Genomic DNA, 16,108 nt, shown 5'->3' with positions numbered 1-16,108 from the left:
TTTTTTGTAAATGTAACTTTATAATCCATGTTTTGTGTATGCCTTGTTTTTGTATAAATTTCATGTTGCAGAGTTTGTCTCTTTCCTTGAAAACATTTGAAATGAAGCTGCTGTTTTATTGTTTTTCTGTAGAAAAAATAATTCCATGAGTAAGCTCTTTCTCTACCATTCATCTAAAGAACACTATTTCTGCCTTCTGTACTGCTGTACTAAGTAAACTGTATCATTTCTCCCCTGCCATTCAGAGGTCTTTGTGCCTTTTGAGTGGCTGTTTAAGTACTTAAAAATTCCCCGGAACAGGATTTGAGTGAGTTATGGTGCTTTCTGCTTGACTAAACATGCTGCTTTGTCTCTCATTTCTTGTGCATGTCTCACTGTTGTGCAGAATTTAGAGTCTGCTTCTGTGAGACTATTTATTCCCTTAATGAATAATTTCTCAGAGGCTTCACAGTGTGTTTTTGCAGCTGAGAAGCTTAAATAACATACTTCTGCTGTTTGTCTCTTCAGTGACATTTTCACACACACACTCCTGAGTCCAACAGTTGTGACATTAGCTGAGTCTGCCTAAAGTTAAGTATAGTAAAACTTTGTATAGAGGTGGGGAGGGGTTCAAATGCATAAAGTTGCTTTCCTTATACGTTCAATCTACCAGGTGATGGTGGTGGCAGGTGGAGTTCAGTTTTGACAATAAGCCATTAATAACATGCTATGTTTTGTAAAAGTACTTTTTGAGAAGACAGTGTTTTTTTCTTCTGTTGCCATGTCCCTGTATTTATGTAAGGCAGCTGCTTGTTAGAAGTATATTTGCTGGCTGATGCATTTCTTTATGTTTACAGCCATGCTTACATTACTTTGAACTGTGCCAGTGTAAATGTGTAGTAGTTGGGTTTTTCATATCCACTCGGTGTGCAATACAGGAGTAAAATAATTGCTTATTATTCTTCCCATTCTTTGTATGTTATTTTTTAATACCCATCTCCTGACTATTAACCTAGCACAGTTCCTTCATACCACTGTACCTTGTTGTTCTTCGTCTGTGCCATACTAAGCCATTGTTTGAATTTCTTGCACAATTTTCAGACAGAAAGACTGGGGTTTAAAATGCAAAAATGTTCTCTCTCAGTAACGTTCAACTATAGATCTATAGCAGTATGTTAATTAATGACCGGAGGACTTCCCGTGGTGGGTCTAAACTGCTATTTCTTACACTGCTAAGACACCATGCTCACCTTCTCGTTGGCAATCTTCTGGTCCTAAAAATATGAAGAAATTATTGAATGTTCCCTAATGAAACTTAAAAACATGGAAGCCATCAGTATGGAAAACTTTCACCAAAATGCACCCAATTTCCTTATTGTAACAAGTTCTGTAATTGCTAAATAAATACTTTTAAGACCAGCCTAGTATCCTAACTGTAAACTGTATTCTCACTCTGGTTTTGTAGGACAACATAGATGCAAAGTTTTCCTCACCATAAAGTTTGTTTCCTTTCTTTTGTTCTTATGCTCAGAATGACGTGTAAAGAAAGCATGATAGAAGTACTTGTTTTCTGCCTGCAATAAATTCATCGGTCTGCTGTTTTCCATTTTGGCTTTATGTGATACCTTGCATTATTTCCTTAGAAGTTGGTTGCAATATTTGATGGCATCATCTGGCTCACTGTTGACCACAGGCAAGTTGGTAACACAGATGTGAGTAACAGGAAGCCTGAAACTTTGAGTTGAGACATTGAGTGGGGGAGTGTATCTAAAACTAGTTTTTTTAGGCAGTCTTTCACAGTAAATCATAGAAAGAGCAATGATTAACTTGTTTTATCAACAAATAGTCTGACATTAGAACTTCTCTGTGTATTCATGAATTCAGGTTAAGGCCATTCTGCATTAATGGTGAGAGGAGGTAGAAGGAAACTGAAATGGCAGAATACTGCTATGAAAAGGCATAGAGTATTCTAGGAAGAAGTATGCTTGGCAAAAAAAAAAAAAAACACCTGCAACCATTAGGGTTCACTGGTTCTATCTGATGCTATTTTTCCTGTGTGGGAGGTGGAGAACTCCTATGGGTGTCTTTGGGGGGGGGGGGGTCTTCCTGGGTCACCTGGTGGGAAGTGGAAGACCTTCTGACAGCTGTGGTGAATGCTGGGCACCCTGATTGGCAGCAAGTGATTTGTACCATTGCATGGCCATGACCACTGGCCCACCAGTGTTGGACCCAACCATGAAGGCAGTCATGGCGGTGACTGACTGACGTCTTTTGGGTGTAGTTCTGTGCAGCTTGGCAGTCAGTCTTCACCCCACCCTGTCCTCTAACATGATGTTCTCTTTCCATGTTTGTCACTTCCCTTATTAGTTTGCTGCCCAGTCTTCTCCATTACAAGTTATCTTCTGTCAGTCTGTCTGTTCCTTCTTTGTGCACCCCACTCAATTTACATCAGTGCCTCCTTTGTCCGTCTTTGTTTACCCACTGTTATACCTATACTGTTCTTCCTAGCCACACCTCCCAACGCTACCATGGCTGCCTGTCTCAGACAAAAAAAATCCTATCTTCAACTCCCTCCTCATGCCACTCTTTCTGTGCCCCTGTGCATTCCTGTACTTGCTCTTCCCACTTTCTGCCTGTCCTGTTTGCCCATTTCCTTCCTATTTAAAATATAAACACAATAGGGACTTTGCAGTGTAGCCCTTGTCTGGGCTTTCACCCGTGCAGCTGGTAGTGTGTGGTTGTGCATGTGGATGTGCAGCATTGTGAGTGTGTTACATGCACACTGTTGGGCCCAGGTGGTCAGATGGCTTAATGTGACACTATCTGTGTTTTGTGCAACTCATTGTTTTGCAGTAAATCACCTCCTGATGCAGTCCTAGCTGCACAGTGTCACTAATACTGCCTACCTAGTCCGTCTTGAGCCACATTTCACAACCTTCTAATATTTTTTGCTGTGCAGCTTGCAGCTGTCTTACCACTTTTCTGACCACTGACCCGGGTGTTACTAGTGGCTGTCAACTTTTTATTGTGTTTACGTATGTGTATGCGTCTGGAGAAGCTTGTGCAATGAGAGAGAATTCAGGAGAATCGATGCTGTGAAACGTTGTTGATGTGACATGACTGACCAAAGCAGTAGCAATGTATTGGATGTTTTATGTAAACTGCTGTATTGCATATCAGTACAGGTTTTAAAGCACAATAATATTTATACATTCATGTGTCAGTTCTTTTTCAGTATTTGCCATTTTTCTGAAATAAAGCAACATAAGGTGAATAACTTGTAGAGAATGGTCATTCCTGCTAATCTGCTGTTTGCCATATATTTTTTGTTTTAAGGATTTTAAAGACCTGGCTCAGAGAATTGAATGCATGGATCTTAAAGGTCAGTGTCCTTTACCTTTTATAATATGAAAAGATTCCTTAAGGATTAAGTATAGAATAACTGTATTATTTTTAGTCTTTAGTTTACTTTCATTATTCTTTTGCCTGCATGAGATTTGCAACAAAACACTTTAAAAATGGAGCACTACCTTAAATAAATGTGATCCATTCTGATGTTTTAAAGTTTTACTGAGATTACTTAAGTAGTAAGAGTCGCATATGGTGTCCTGACACTTCACACGTATTGAGTAATTACTGCTTGAGAAAGTTGACTTCTTTGATCGAATCTGCTGACTTCTTGATGCTACAGCACAGTACTTTGTTAGAATCAACTTTTGTGTCTTTCAGTATTGTGTGGTATAATGTCACTCAGAAAACTACTGAGACATTGCTGTTCCAAAGTTAGTTTACGTTCTGTAGTCTCCCAACTGCCCACAGAATCTGGTTCACCTTGTTAAAACCCGTTTGTCTGCTGTTGCTCTTTGAGAAGCTTCATACCTGTTTATTGGGAATGTAAGAAATCTGTACTCAAAGTTTAAGGCATGTATAATGTCATCTGGTATTGTTTTATTAGGTGGCTTAATTAAAAATCCTTTTAAATGGAAAATGAATTTCTGTTTAAATAGCTGTGTTGTTGATCACATACAGTGAAGAACAGATACGTTCTGCCATTTGCTTCAATTCAGTTTTCCAGATGCTCTGTGTAGTCCAACATAGGAAACCACCAAAGAGTATATAGTGAGTTTGTCTGCTAATCCGAAGCATCAGATTTTGATTGATGTTTTAGCAACACCATTATGTACAGTTGTTGTAGACACTGTGAATTCAACATAACTAGTAATGCTAGATGTCAGTATTTTCTTTACTAAGTTGACTGATTCATGCTAAGAAAAGTACACCGTGCTGCCTGGCTTTCATACAGCACCAGAGCTTGATAAAATTGCCGCATACTTGAATTGGAATTGTCTCTCTTGCACAAGATGTCTGATTACCCTTTGAGACAAACTTTGTTAGGAAGCTGATTTTAGCAAATCCTATGAACTGTGGGGCAGATGGATTGGTGAAGGAAGGATGAAGCTCAGGATCTGAAATAGCTGAAACTTAGAGCTATTAACAGTCTTTGAGTCCTTTGTTGAACATTTATTATTTCTGTTGTCTACACTAAAACAAGAAAGCAGTACATTGATGAATAAAGGGGACAGTGGTAAAGGGTCAGTGTTAACAAATGAGCTAATAATGCATAGTGAAAATACATTTGTGTAAGTGAACTCAGCATAACAACATATGTTTGAATAGATCACTGTTGCAGTAACATGAAGGTATGTGTGACGTATCCTGGTAAGGACTGGACTTCTGGACAGTTTGCACAAGCTTTTAGGCATCTTCCAAACTCAGTGCATGTCCACAGTAGCATGCGGGCATGCTGATACAAAAGGAAACTACAGGTGCTAAATTTCAGAGTTTTTTTTTACCCTAATCAAGGGAGGCTGTAATCAGAAAAAACTGTAGACCAAAAGGTCCAAATCTGTAAATGTAGGTCATAGTAGAAAAAAGGAGAGAGAGTTCCACACTGTCCAAGGAGAAATAAATAAAGGAAAAATGTCCTTCAGAGAGCAAAAATAAGTAAAATCAGATGGTGGGTGTGGTGAGAAGATTGCAGTACTGCAGTAGTGATCTGTTGGAACATCTACTGTTATGGTAAGTTTTGTAACCATTTGAAATTGTGGGCCCCACTAGAGCAAGTCATGAAACATGGAAACTAAATGGCCAAAAAAAAAAAAGACTCTCGTATACTAAGTCCGAGATGGTCATTTCCTGGAATATTCCCTTTTCTCTGAGGTATGACAATTTCAGAGTTAGTATATACCAAGTCCTGAGTGTGTGTTTGGACTGTGCCCCCATAACGGAGGGGGTGCAGTGTGGCTTGCCCTCCTGCAAAAAAGAAATTTTAAGATGTATAATGTTTGAGATTTGGTGTTCTCTTGCAGTTTTGATTTTTAAGAGTGTCAGCACTCAGCATTTGGAGTGCCGGCATTTCTTTTTGTTGCATCTCTTTTATCTTTGTAGTGTAGTGTTGTTAGTTTTTTGCTGTAGTTAGGTTGTAAGTTCATCTAAGTGCATAGAAAGGCAGATAAGGTAGCATTGGGTGTTTTTCTTTAAAAAAAAAAAAAAAAAGTTTGTGTGTTATCTAAATAGTGCGTATTAGGTTTATGTAACTTTTCTGAGTAGTCAGTAACACCTTAGTGTTTTATGTGATACAGTCATTAGTAGTAGTGTTTTTGCCTTTTCCTAGGGGTTGTTATTTTGTTATTGCTGTTTCTGTTGCACTGTGTTGCTTTTGCTTCACCTAAGTATAGAAGTAGCTGTAAGGTATAAAAAATGTCCCCTTTTGGCACAGATTACCCTTACAAGGCGCCCAAGACAAATGTGTCTACTATTTGGGCATGTTGCACTTGGAGATAGACTGTCAGACCTGCTTTGCTTTTGGCACCAGAGCCCTTAATGAAAGGAAGGAGAAGATGCATCTTTAAAGACTTTCTCCAGTCCTCAGCTGATGTCCTTCATGGATGCATCTGCAGTCATAACAAGTGGGTTGTCCTGTCGTCAGGCAGCCCTGCAGTCGGCCGGATTCCAAAGTCCGGGTCCGGCTTCGGCTGATGTCGCACTCCACCCGACGTCATCTCTGTTGGTCTTGGTATAAAGCATCAGCCGGCGCCATTTTCCTCAGTCTTTCTTGCCGTGGCGAAGCAGAAGCTGTTACGCAAGTGCCGGTCGGTCGGATCCAGAGATTACTTCTACCGAATACTACTTGAAGACTTCTAAAGCTAAGTACCCGTTGGGGACTCTTTCTTGCCTCAGCCGATGTCAGAAAAAGTTAACAATTGTTTAACCTGTGGGAAACAAATACCTCATAAAGATTTCCACTCTTACTGTCTGCCTTGTTTAGGCCCAGCCCACGGCGTAGCAGCCTGTTCGGCCTGTGCCTCTTTCAACCGGCGAGCGCTTAGGCGTCGGTCGGAGTTTGCAGAACAGTTTTTCGGTACTGATTTTGCGTACATTATGCCGTCGGATCCTCCGACTACCCAATCTTCCAAAAAGCGCCAAAGATAAAGACCGACACTTTCGCGGTCCGGTTTCGGCCGAAACCACGGCAAAGCAAACGCGAGTGTCTCGGTTTCGGCGAATCCGAGAAAACTGCTCAAAGTACAGCTGAACCTATTCTTACAACTGAGGCCCCTGCTACAATTCTTGAATCGACCTCAGAAATTTTACCACTACGGTGGTTGACTTATCAGACACCATCCCTTGGATGTCTCTACCCCAGCACGTGGTGCTGCTAGGCCTCCAGCAGCCATGTCCATTAAGGCCTTCGCCAGGGCTAAAGCAGCCAAGACTACTAAATCAGTGCCTGTTAAACCCCTCATCCAGGCCCTCTTCTAGTTCTCAAATGCTTTCTTTGGCAGAAGATTTAATTTCTTTAATTAGAGGATCTCAATCTCACCCAGACAGGGCCTCTCAGCCCCAGAGAAGAGACCTAGGGCAGAGCCCCTGAGCCAGTGTCTTCTGATGATTCTGCTGATGAATCAGACATAACTGACCAGCCTGAGGCTCCCTTCTCCAATTTTGAAGATTCTGATGCTGAAGAATCCATTCCAGCTGCTTCCCCACCAGAAGAATTCTCCTTTGGGAAACCTTGCATGCCATGCGAGAACAGTTCCAATGGCAGCAACAGGATTTTTCAGACTCCAGAAAAAGACTTAGGACCTTTCTGCACCTCCCACAGTACAGGCCCTTAGCTATACCTCCTGTTCTCTCTGTGGTGGATGATGCTTTCAATGATGTTTGCTCCGCTCCAGATTCTTTACCCCAGCCCCTGCCAAACCAGACAGATTTTACAGGGTGCCAGATACTCATCACCACCTTTACAAGGCCCCACTTGCAGACCCAGAAACTATATCCCAGGGTCCCAAGGCAGTAACCGCGACCACAGCTAAAAACCCTATTCCTTCTGAAAGGGAAGCAAGGTCACTAGACAGATGGGGTAAAAAGGTCTACACTTCAGCTACTCTCTCAGCTAGAGCTTTAAACTGTCAGTTTCACATGATACAATACCAAGAGTTTATGCTTGATCAGTTAACTAAAAACTAACTACTGATGAATCTCTTGATAAGAAATATGTATTAGAGATGGTAAATAACATACAACAGGTTAGCAACCATTCCTTAAAATGTGGCTATGATGCACTGGAGGCTTCATTTAGATCAGCCATGACAGGCACAGTGATAAGAAGGCATGCATGGCTAAAGGAACAAGCTTTACGGATCATGTTAAAGCTAAGTTGCTAGATGCTCCTATGGACAAGACAAGTTTGTTTGGTACACCTGCCCAGCAGGTTATGAAGAAAATGGAAGAAAAGGCAAAATCTGTTCAAACTGTTAAAGATTTCTTGCAGGTTCAACCCCAAGGTTTAGCAGGAACTGGCCTGCCAAAAATTGGTCCTTTCCTGACTCCACAAAATTTCAAAGGGGCAGGAATAGGCGTTCCAGAGGCAGAAACCAATCCAGAGGAGGTGCCTACAGAGGACGACAGTGGCAAGGTAACAACAGAGGCACAGACACACCCACTGCCACTACATCAGCACAACCACAGTGACTTAATCCTAAATCCGCCTACCAGGGAACAAATAGCAGCTCCTCTAGGCGGAAAGTTAACCTTATTTTCAAAGAACTGGCACTACATAACAAAAGACAAGTGGATTTTACAAACCATAGATCAAGGTTACGGTTTCACTTCCACACTTTACCAGGCAAGAGGAATGCCAAATCTACCTCCAAATCAAAAAACAGAGGCTCTACGCCAGATAATGGAGTTAGCAAACATGAGAGCTGTGGAAAGAGTGCCAACAGCAGAACAAGGAAAGGGGTTCTACTCCAGACTATTCCTAGTTCCAAGAAAGGAGAAAAGTTGGAGACCAATTCTCGACCTGTCCACCTTAAATACATACATCATTGTCCCAAAATTCAAAATGCTGACCCTACAGCAACTTCTTCCCATGCTGGGCAAGGAGTCTTGGCTGGTAACTCTAGATCTCAAGGAGGCATACCTGCACGCCCCCATTCGACCAATCTGCAGAAGATACCTCAGATTTCTTGCAGGATCAGAGCACTATCAATTCTCAGCATTGCCCTTTGGCTTATCTACTGCCCAGAGTATTCACAAAATGCCTGGCATCAGTAATCGCCATTGCAGACTACAGGGAATTCAAATTTACCCATACCTGGACGACTGCCTGCTACAAGGGACAACAAAAGCAAGCTGACAACAGATTTACAAAGGGTCATTTACTTGCTACAAGGACTGGGATACACAGTCAATTTACAAAAGTCAAGGCTGATACCATCCCAAACAAGGACATTCTTGCGCGCGGAATTGGACACAGTACAACAAATGGCATTCCTGACTACAGAAAAACAAAAGAACTTCCTCTTTACTTCTTGGCACTAACAAAACTGAACAAGTTAACAGCAAGAAAATTTCTACAGGCCTTGGGCTTCATGGCATCATGCATAATCTTGGTCCCATTTGCCAGACTACATATGAGGAAACTACAGTGGTACCTAAAGAATTTATGGTCCCAACACAGACACAGTCTAGAAACAGAAATCCCACTAATTCCATGCTTAAAACAGGAGTTCCTATGGTGGGCTCAGGCATGCCAGTCAAACCCAGGCCTGCCCTTCCGCAGATGTCAACCAAGCCAGACCATCACAACAGACGCTTCAGACCTAGGATGGGGGCCCACATGCTGGACAAATGCGTGCAAGGATTGTGGACACAGGATCAACTTCACCTGCACATCAATCTAAAAGAAATGCTGGCAGTAAAACTGGCAATCCAAAAGTTCAAACCATTCCTCAAAGAGGGCCAGTTGATGATAAGGACAGACAACACCACAGTCATGTGGTACATCAACAAACAGGGAGGCACTCATTCATACCCCCTATGCAGAATGACCTTGGAGCTGTGGACCCTGGCACTCAGCTACAACATTCAGTTACAGGCAATATTTGTACCGGGAAAGACAATACTCTAGCAGACATACTAAGCAGAACCACTGATGCCCACGAATGGAAGCTGCACCGGACATCTTCAAGACCATCTCAAAGAAATGGGGAATGCCACAGATAGACCTATTCGCATCACCTCTCAATCACCAGCTCAAAAATTCTGCACAAGGACATTCCACCCACTAGCATGGAAAGTGGACTCACTCTCCTTCAACTGGAAAGGCCTAACAGCATATGCATTCCCACCTCTTCCTTTGATACACAAGGTACTACTAAAAATCAAGGAAGAACGTCCAAGGATAATCCTGATAGCCCCAAACTGGCCAAGACAACACTGGTACCCACTACTGAAGAGCATGTCTCGAACAACATGTGGCCAATACCCTGATGCCTTTGATGTTAACTCAGAACAACTACAGCATCATACATCCAAACCTACAAACGCTGCAACTGACTGCATGGAACATCACATAGCAGCAGCTAATCCAGAACTTTCCCAAAGAGTTAAAGACATTATTCTTGAAGCACGCAGACCTTCAACAAGAAAGAACTATGCTGGAAAATGGAAAAGGTTTGTCATTTGGAGTACCGAAAGAGGAAAAGATGTGTCAAACATAGATATGCCTAACATTCTGGAGTATCTGGCCGAACTTCTTCATTCAGGCCTGTCCTACTCCTCCATCAAGATACATGCATCAGCTATTTCAGCAGAATGCAGCTTTGATCCACCTGTTTTTTCGCACCCTTTGCTCAGGCAGTTCCTCAGCGGAATCAAGAATGTAAAACCTCCAAGGAAACCACCATTACCAGCTTGGGACTTAAACTTTGTGCTAGAAAAGTTGACACTAGCACCCTTTGAACCAGCAGCAACAGCAGACCTACAACACCTGTCATGGAAAACTGCTTTCCTACTGGCAATTACTTCAGCAAGGAGGGTTTCAGAACTACAGGCCTTAATGGCAGTGCAACCCTTCCTAATCTTCCACCAAGATAGAGTGTCCTTGAGGACTAATCCTACATTTATGCCTAAGGTGGTATCCAGAGTATCTTTAAACCAGGCAATCCACCTACCTACCTTCTTTCCCAACCCACAAAACAGAGGGAAAGAATACTGCATACCTTGGATGTACATAGACAGCTACGCTACTACTTGGACAGAACAAAAAATAGCAGAAAGACTGACCAACTTTTTGTAGCCTATGCAACAGGAAGGGAAGGAAAAGCTATTTCCAAACAGACAATCTCCAAATGGATAGGAAATTGCATACGATACTGTTACTCCCTCCATGGAAAACCAATTCCACAGAACATAAGACCTCATTCTACAAGGGCAACAGCCACTACCACAGCCTTCTTACGAGGAGTGGCAACCAAAGACATTATTGAGGCGGCTACTTGGACCTCCGTGCATACATTTGCCAAGCATTATAATTTGCCTCTTTATTCCAGATCCCGAGCAGGGTTTGCCTCTGCTGTACTGCAAGGGATCCTAAACACACCATAATCTACCTTTATCCTCCTCCCCTAGTTGGCTATGGTATTCTACCCACTTGTTATGACTGCAGATGCATCCATGAAGGACATAGTACAGTTTTGTACCTACCATAAATGTAGATGTCCTAACTGGATAGCATCTGCAGTCAGGATTACCCTCCTCCTTCCCCTCTGTGGTACTCCTAGGGTGTTTACCCTCCTAATAGCTAGCTGTTGGGGGAGTCTTTTGGTGTATTTGTTGTATATATGTACATATTGTACATATTGTTTGTTGTGTTTACCTCTATCTATTTGGAAACATTGGCATCTATCCAAATTTTACCCTGCAAGAGGGCTACTGGCATCTGGGGCAAGAAACACTGAGGAAAATGGCGTCGGCTGATGCTTTTATACCAAGACCAACAGAGATGACGTTGGCAGAGATTAGCATTACAAGCCGGCCGACTTTGAAATCCGCCGTCGACTATTTGGGCTGTTGACGACCCACTTGTTATGACTGCAGATGCTATCCAGTTCGGACATCTACATTTATGGTAGGTACAAAACTGTACTTTCTTCATCCTCTTCCCACCTCAGCATGAAGCAAGAGAAAAGGGAGTAGGAGAGATTTAAAGATAAGGAATGGAAGACCAGGAACAATGAAAGAGAAGAGTGCAAATGCTCTTCCTAATCTACTCGGGGCCATCCGGAGCCAAAGCTTTGTAAACCTTCACCACCTCCATTTCTATTCCATTGTGGTTCTTCAGTGTTGCTTTGGCCCTTGTCACCTGTCATAATGATGTCAGAGACACCCAATTTCCCCACTCTAACCATTCCAAGTTTTTTCTGTATATGCACCCTTCCATTTCTTTGGAGCAGGCTCCACTCTGTGTTCTTCCCAATCACACTTGAGGAATTTTCTCCACTGTATAAGCACCCTTCCATTTCTTTGGGGCAGGTTCCACTCTCCATTCTTCCCAATCATACCTGAGGAATTTTCTCCACTAATTTCTCATTTGCCCCCTTGGGTCCAAGCTTCATTTTTCTGGATCAGCTCTTCAGATCCAATGACCACTAGGAGGTCATCTAAACCACCTCCACTTGCTCCTTCTTCTAAGTCCACTGGGTTGGTCGGAGCCTCAAGCCATCAGATCTGGAACAACTGATGCAGTCCTTTCTTCAGGTGCAAATGCAGCTAGGAATCATCCTCAGCTTCGAAGACTGAGGTTTCAGCTTCCAGTGTTGCTGTTCCTTCCCAGCTTCCATGGTTCTAGGGGTTGTCTGATCCATCTGAACTGCACCCCACCAACCCTCGGTGGTGCTGACATCTTGGCTGCTTCCAGCGCCAACTTAGTCCTTAATTCGTCAGGGTCAGCCTTCCAGGTGTTGGAGTTGTTCCTGCCTTTGGATAGCTTGGATCTCAGGAGCACCAGTTCTGACTTTCTGGCTTTTGAAATTTGGAGAGTATACTTACCTGTTCTGAGCTGGGAGTTTTAACAGCTAAGTTGGATCCATCCTGATCTCTCCCTTGTCTTTGTGTATAAATTTGCATCATTTGGGTCTGGGGCAGCCCTCATCATTTGGTCTCCAGGCTCCCCTGATTCCAGGGCTCCCTGCATGTTCTGTGTCTCCTCCTGCTACTCCACCCAGGGAGGTATTTGAGAAGAGTAAGTGCAACAAGGAAGCACTTGGATTCCCCTGAGGAATACCTCACCAAGGACACTAACCTCATTGAAGGGGGGGAGGCTTCTTGAAATCCCCCTACAGTGATGCCTCTCTTGGTGATTTGCTTGATTTGTTGAAGTAGTATGGGGTGGATCACTGGAGCCCCTTCCCCAGAGGAGGAGTTTTTTTCTGGAGGCCATTAACGCAGACCTATCCATGTCCTGGATGGTCTCACCTCTGGACACCCAAGTGGACCAGGTGTCTCATAGGGCTTAGAGACAACCTGACGTAGCAGAACCATTCCCCAGAAAACCTTATAAAATTTTGGTCCCCCCAAAGACAGACCCCACTAGAGCAAGGGTCTGGCGGTGGACACTATTGTGATTATGGCAACCCCTCCCAAAAGAAAACATCTCCAAGGAGAACTGTCCTGAGTGAGATCATTGTTGCAATTCCAAATAGATGTGTCATCTCCACAAATGTTTGGCCGGTGTACCAAAGCTTAACCTTCCCTGGATTGTACGTCTGACATATGGCCTCAGCTTGCAAATGTAGGGGTATATAGGCAGACATATAAATGTAGATCCCTAAACTGTCTTGCCAGCAGCCAGATGCAGGTCATGCACCCATCAGACTGATTGCTTAATTGCTAGGACTGATTTTCCAAGGCGCCTTCTCCGATCTGACCCTCTGTTTCTGAGTCATTGGTGCCATTGTTCCTGGGAACCGGGGTGTCTGAGCCAAAAGTCATCACATCTTCACCTCCAACTATTTCTCCGACATGGTTGGTGTTCTGAGTGTGTCTTGAGCCATAACCTCGATGTCATTTCAGAGGTGATGACTTAGATTCCAAAGTTTTCTGAGTTGTCACTTCCTTCCAGGGTGTAGGTGTTCGACAGCTCAACTCCATCTCCCCTTTTGGAGTGGGAGGCATACCTCTCAACCTGGAAACATCAAAAATCTGGACAAGGCCCATGAAAAATGGGTACAAATCTGTATGCTGATTAACGTAACATTTGAATACATAATTACGTAACCCTGCCCACTCAAGTGAATTGTGGGATACCAACTTTCAAACGCAAACTGGAGGACAACCAAATCATTGCACCAGAGTCACACCGCAGCTATTCCAATGTCCCATTACCTGGCTATTTCACCCCATTTACCATAAACACTGATGTGTGCATACTGCTTTACTTCTACAATGATTATTTGGATTTTATTTTCACATTTTATAGCACAATGCACAAACATTAATAGATATCTGCTAAACAAAGCAATACTGTCTCACAATGAAAATAGACTTGGAATTAAAACTTCTCTGCCCTTGAAACTCTCATTCATTGAAACAGCATTGAAACCAACACTGCATCCAAAGAAAATGCATCTGGCCAGTGGTGGATAAAGATTACCTTTGGGCCGTTTTCAAATCATAGTCCCCTTGCACACAAAACAAGAAACATACATGCGTTCTTTGATACACCTTCCTGACTATTATATTCCTTGTATAATACAGCACACTTGTTAGACTTAAGTTTAGAGTGCTTTTTAAATTTATTGTTTGAACATTTTTCCAGTAGGCAATGAAACAAAATGCATGAACTAATGATGACAAAACTCCACACACAAGTCATATCTTACACTTATTGTTTGCCTAATGCCTACTGGAAAAATGTTCAGTGAAACAAAATGCATGAACCAATAATGACAAAACTACCTAATTCTGAACATTTCCATCATAAAAGTCTACTTTCACGCGCACACACACTGTATGTGTGTATATATATATATATATATATATATATATATATATATATATATATATATATATATATATATATATATATATATATATATATATATATATATATATATATATGTAAAAGCCATAGGCATCTTGCACAGTTTCTTGCACTTATTTTCATTTCAGTTTTGGGGGGAGGGGCCAAAAGAAAAAGCAAACAGGGACACATTTTAACATTGCTTGTAAAATTTTGTAAAGTTGCTAGAAAGCCTAGAATAAAATATTGTGTTACCAGCACGCATTGCAGACATTAGGCAACAGCCGTGTGTGTGTCTGTGTGTTTGTGTGTGTGAACAAACATACTCTTTTGTTCAGTTGGGATGCAGACCTTTCTGTTTTCACATATCCTAATTTTACTTTTAGCTTTAGTGTCTAATTTGTGTTACTTATTTTTGCATTATAAACCATTATCTGTCTGCTTCACGTACAGACATTGCGTTTCTATTTTAATTTTGTCATTTTATATTTACATTTTCCTCTCTGTGCAAGTCCTATTAGGTATTGTCATCTGTTGATAAAGAAATGCCTGCCTGTAAGCAGAATGTTTATATTTTGCTCATTCTGTTGAAAAGAGCTGATACTAATCTTTTTAATATGCCAACACTTTTCTTACTACTCACCTATTTTGGCAGTTCAGCAAGTCATTCCTGAAAAAAGTATATCTAAAAGCTATTCCCAGTCAACAAAAGTAAAACAAGTGGCTAAATACATAAACACATGTTGCACTGCATTAAAACGTAGGACTAGCAAGGGTCTCAACTATGTAACCTTTGGCAAACTGATACAAAAATGTATATCTTTTCCCAAAAAAATGCTGTTGTTTGTACCATTTCTCACACACAAACACACACACACACACACACACACACACACACACACACACACACACACACACACACACACACACACACACACACACACTCATTGCGTGCACTCACTCTCTCTCTCATATATAAATATATATATATATATATATATATGTATATATATATATATATATGTGTATATATATATATATATATATATATATATATATATATACGTATATATAATATATACACACATATATGCGCACACACAACATGCATGCAGATTAGTCAGGCTTTCATTTACTTATTCTACTCAATTCCCACAATTGCATAACTACAACTTGTAGTAAAATGCTGTCATGTTAACAATACACATGTATAATGTCACTTCTTTTGTAAAGGCTTGTTAACATTCAGATGCTGAAACTAGATATCGTGTTCTCATTCTACAGACATAATAACAAAATCAGCTCATTATCTACTCACAATGTACTTAAATATATAATATTCTCCCTTCTACATGCACACTGTACTGTTTTATTGAATCACAAAAAATGAGCAGTAAGCAAAAACAGAAGAGTTCCAGCTTAGTGTGTTTCGACGTACTTCTGTTGAAAACAACAGTGAATATTAACACGTCTGTGTAGTAGTTTGCAAAACAATGTTAGAAGAAGACTATGCAACATTTAAACAAGTATTAGTTTTTCTAGTTTGAACTGTCAATATTTCAAAGCAATTAAAACAGTTCAAATGAAGAAAAATATGTTCATTCATTATAAGATATGGTTCTGTCCTCCATAGCACCTACGGAGTTAAGGTTTGTTGATGGTATAATGTTGTCTGCTAAGCAATGTGATAAGTACAGTTTAAAAAAGAGTGAATTTGCCACGTTTCCTTAAACAAATGTTGACATTTAAACTAAAAAACAT

The 16,108-nt window shown here is 41.4% G+C and overlaps 1 protein-coding gene across 2 annotated transcripts in view; it reads left to right on the top strand.

Annotated features, from left to right (window-relative positions):
- The window catches only part of PPP1R37 (protein phosphatase 1 regulatory subunit 37), a 1,521,445-nt gene that overhangs the window by 310,621 nt on the left and 1,194,716 nt on the right, over positions 1 to 16,108 (top strand). For both annotated transcript variants that reach the window (XM_044086439.1, XM_044086507.1), the window contains exon 3: positions 3,316 to 3,361. In XM_044086439.1, coding sequence (XP_043942374.1) covers positions 3,316 to 3,361 — 46 coding nt within the window. The remainder of the gene's footprint in view (positions 1 to 3,315; positions 3,362 to 16,108) is intronic.

The sequence above is a fragment of the Protopterus annectens genome, chromosome 1.part0 (assembly GCF_019279795.1).
Source record: "Protopterus annectens isolate FY-2018-M chromosome 1.part0, PAN1.0, whole genome shotgun sequence".
NCBI lineage: Eukaryota > Metazoa > Chordata > Ceratodontiformes > Protopteridae > Protopterus > Protopterus annectens.
The sequence above is the reverse complement of the archived record's forward strand: the minus strand, read 5'-3'. Positions and strand labels throughout refer to the sequence as shown.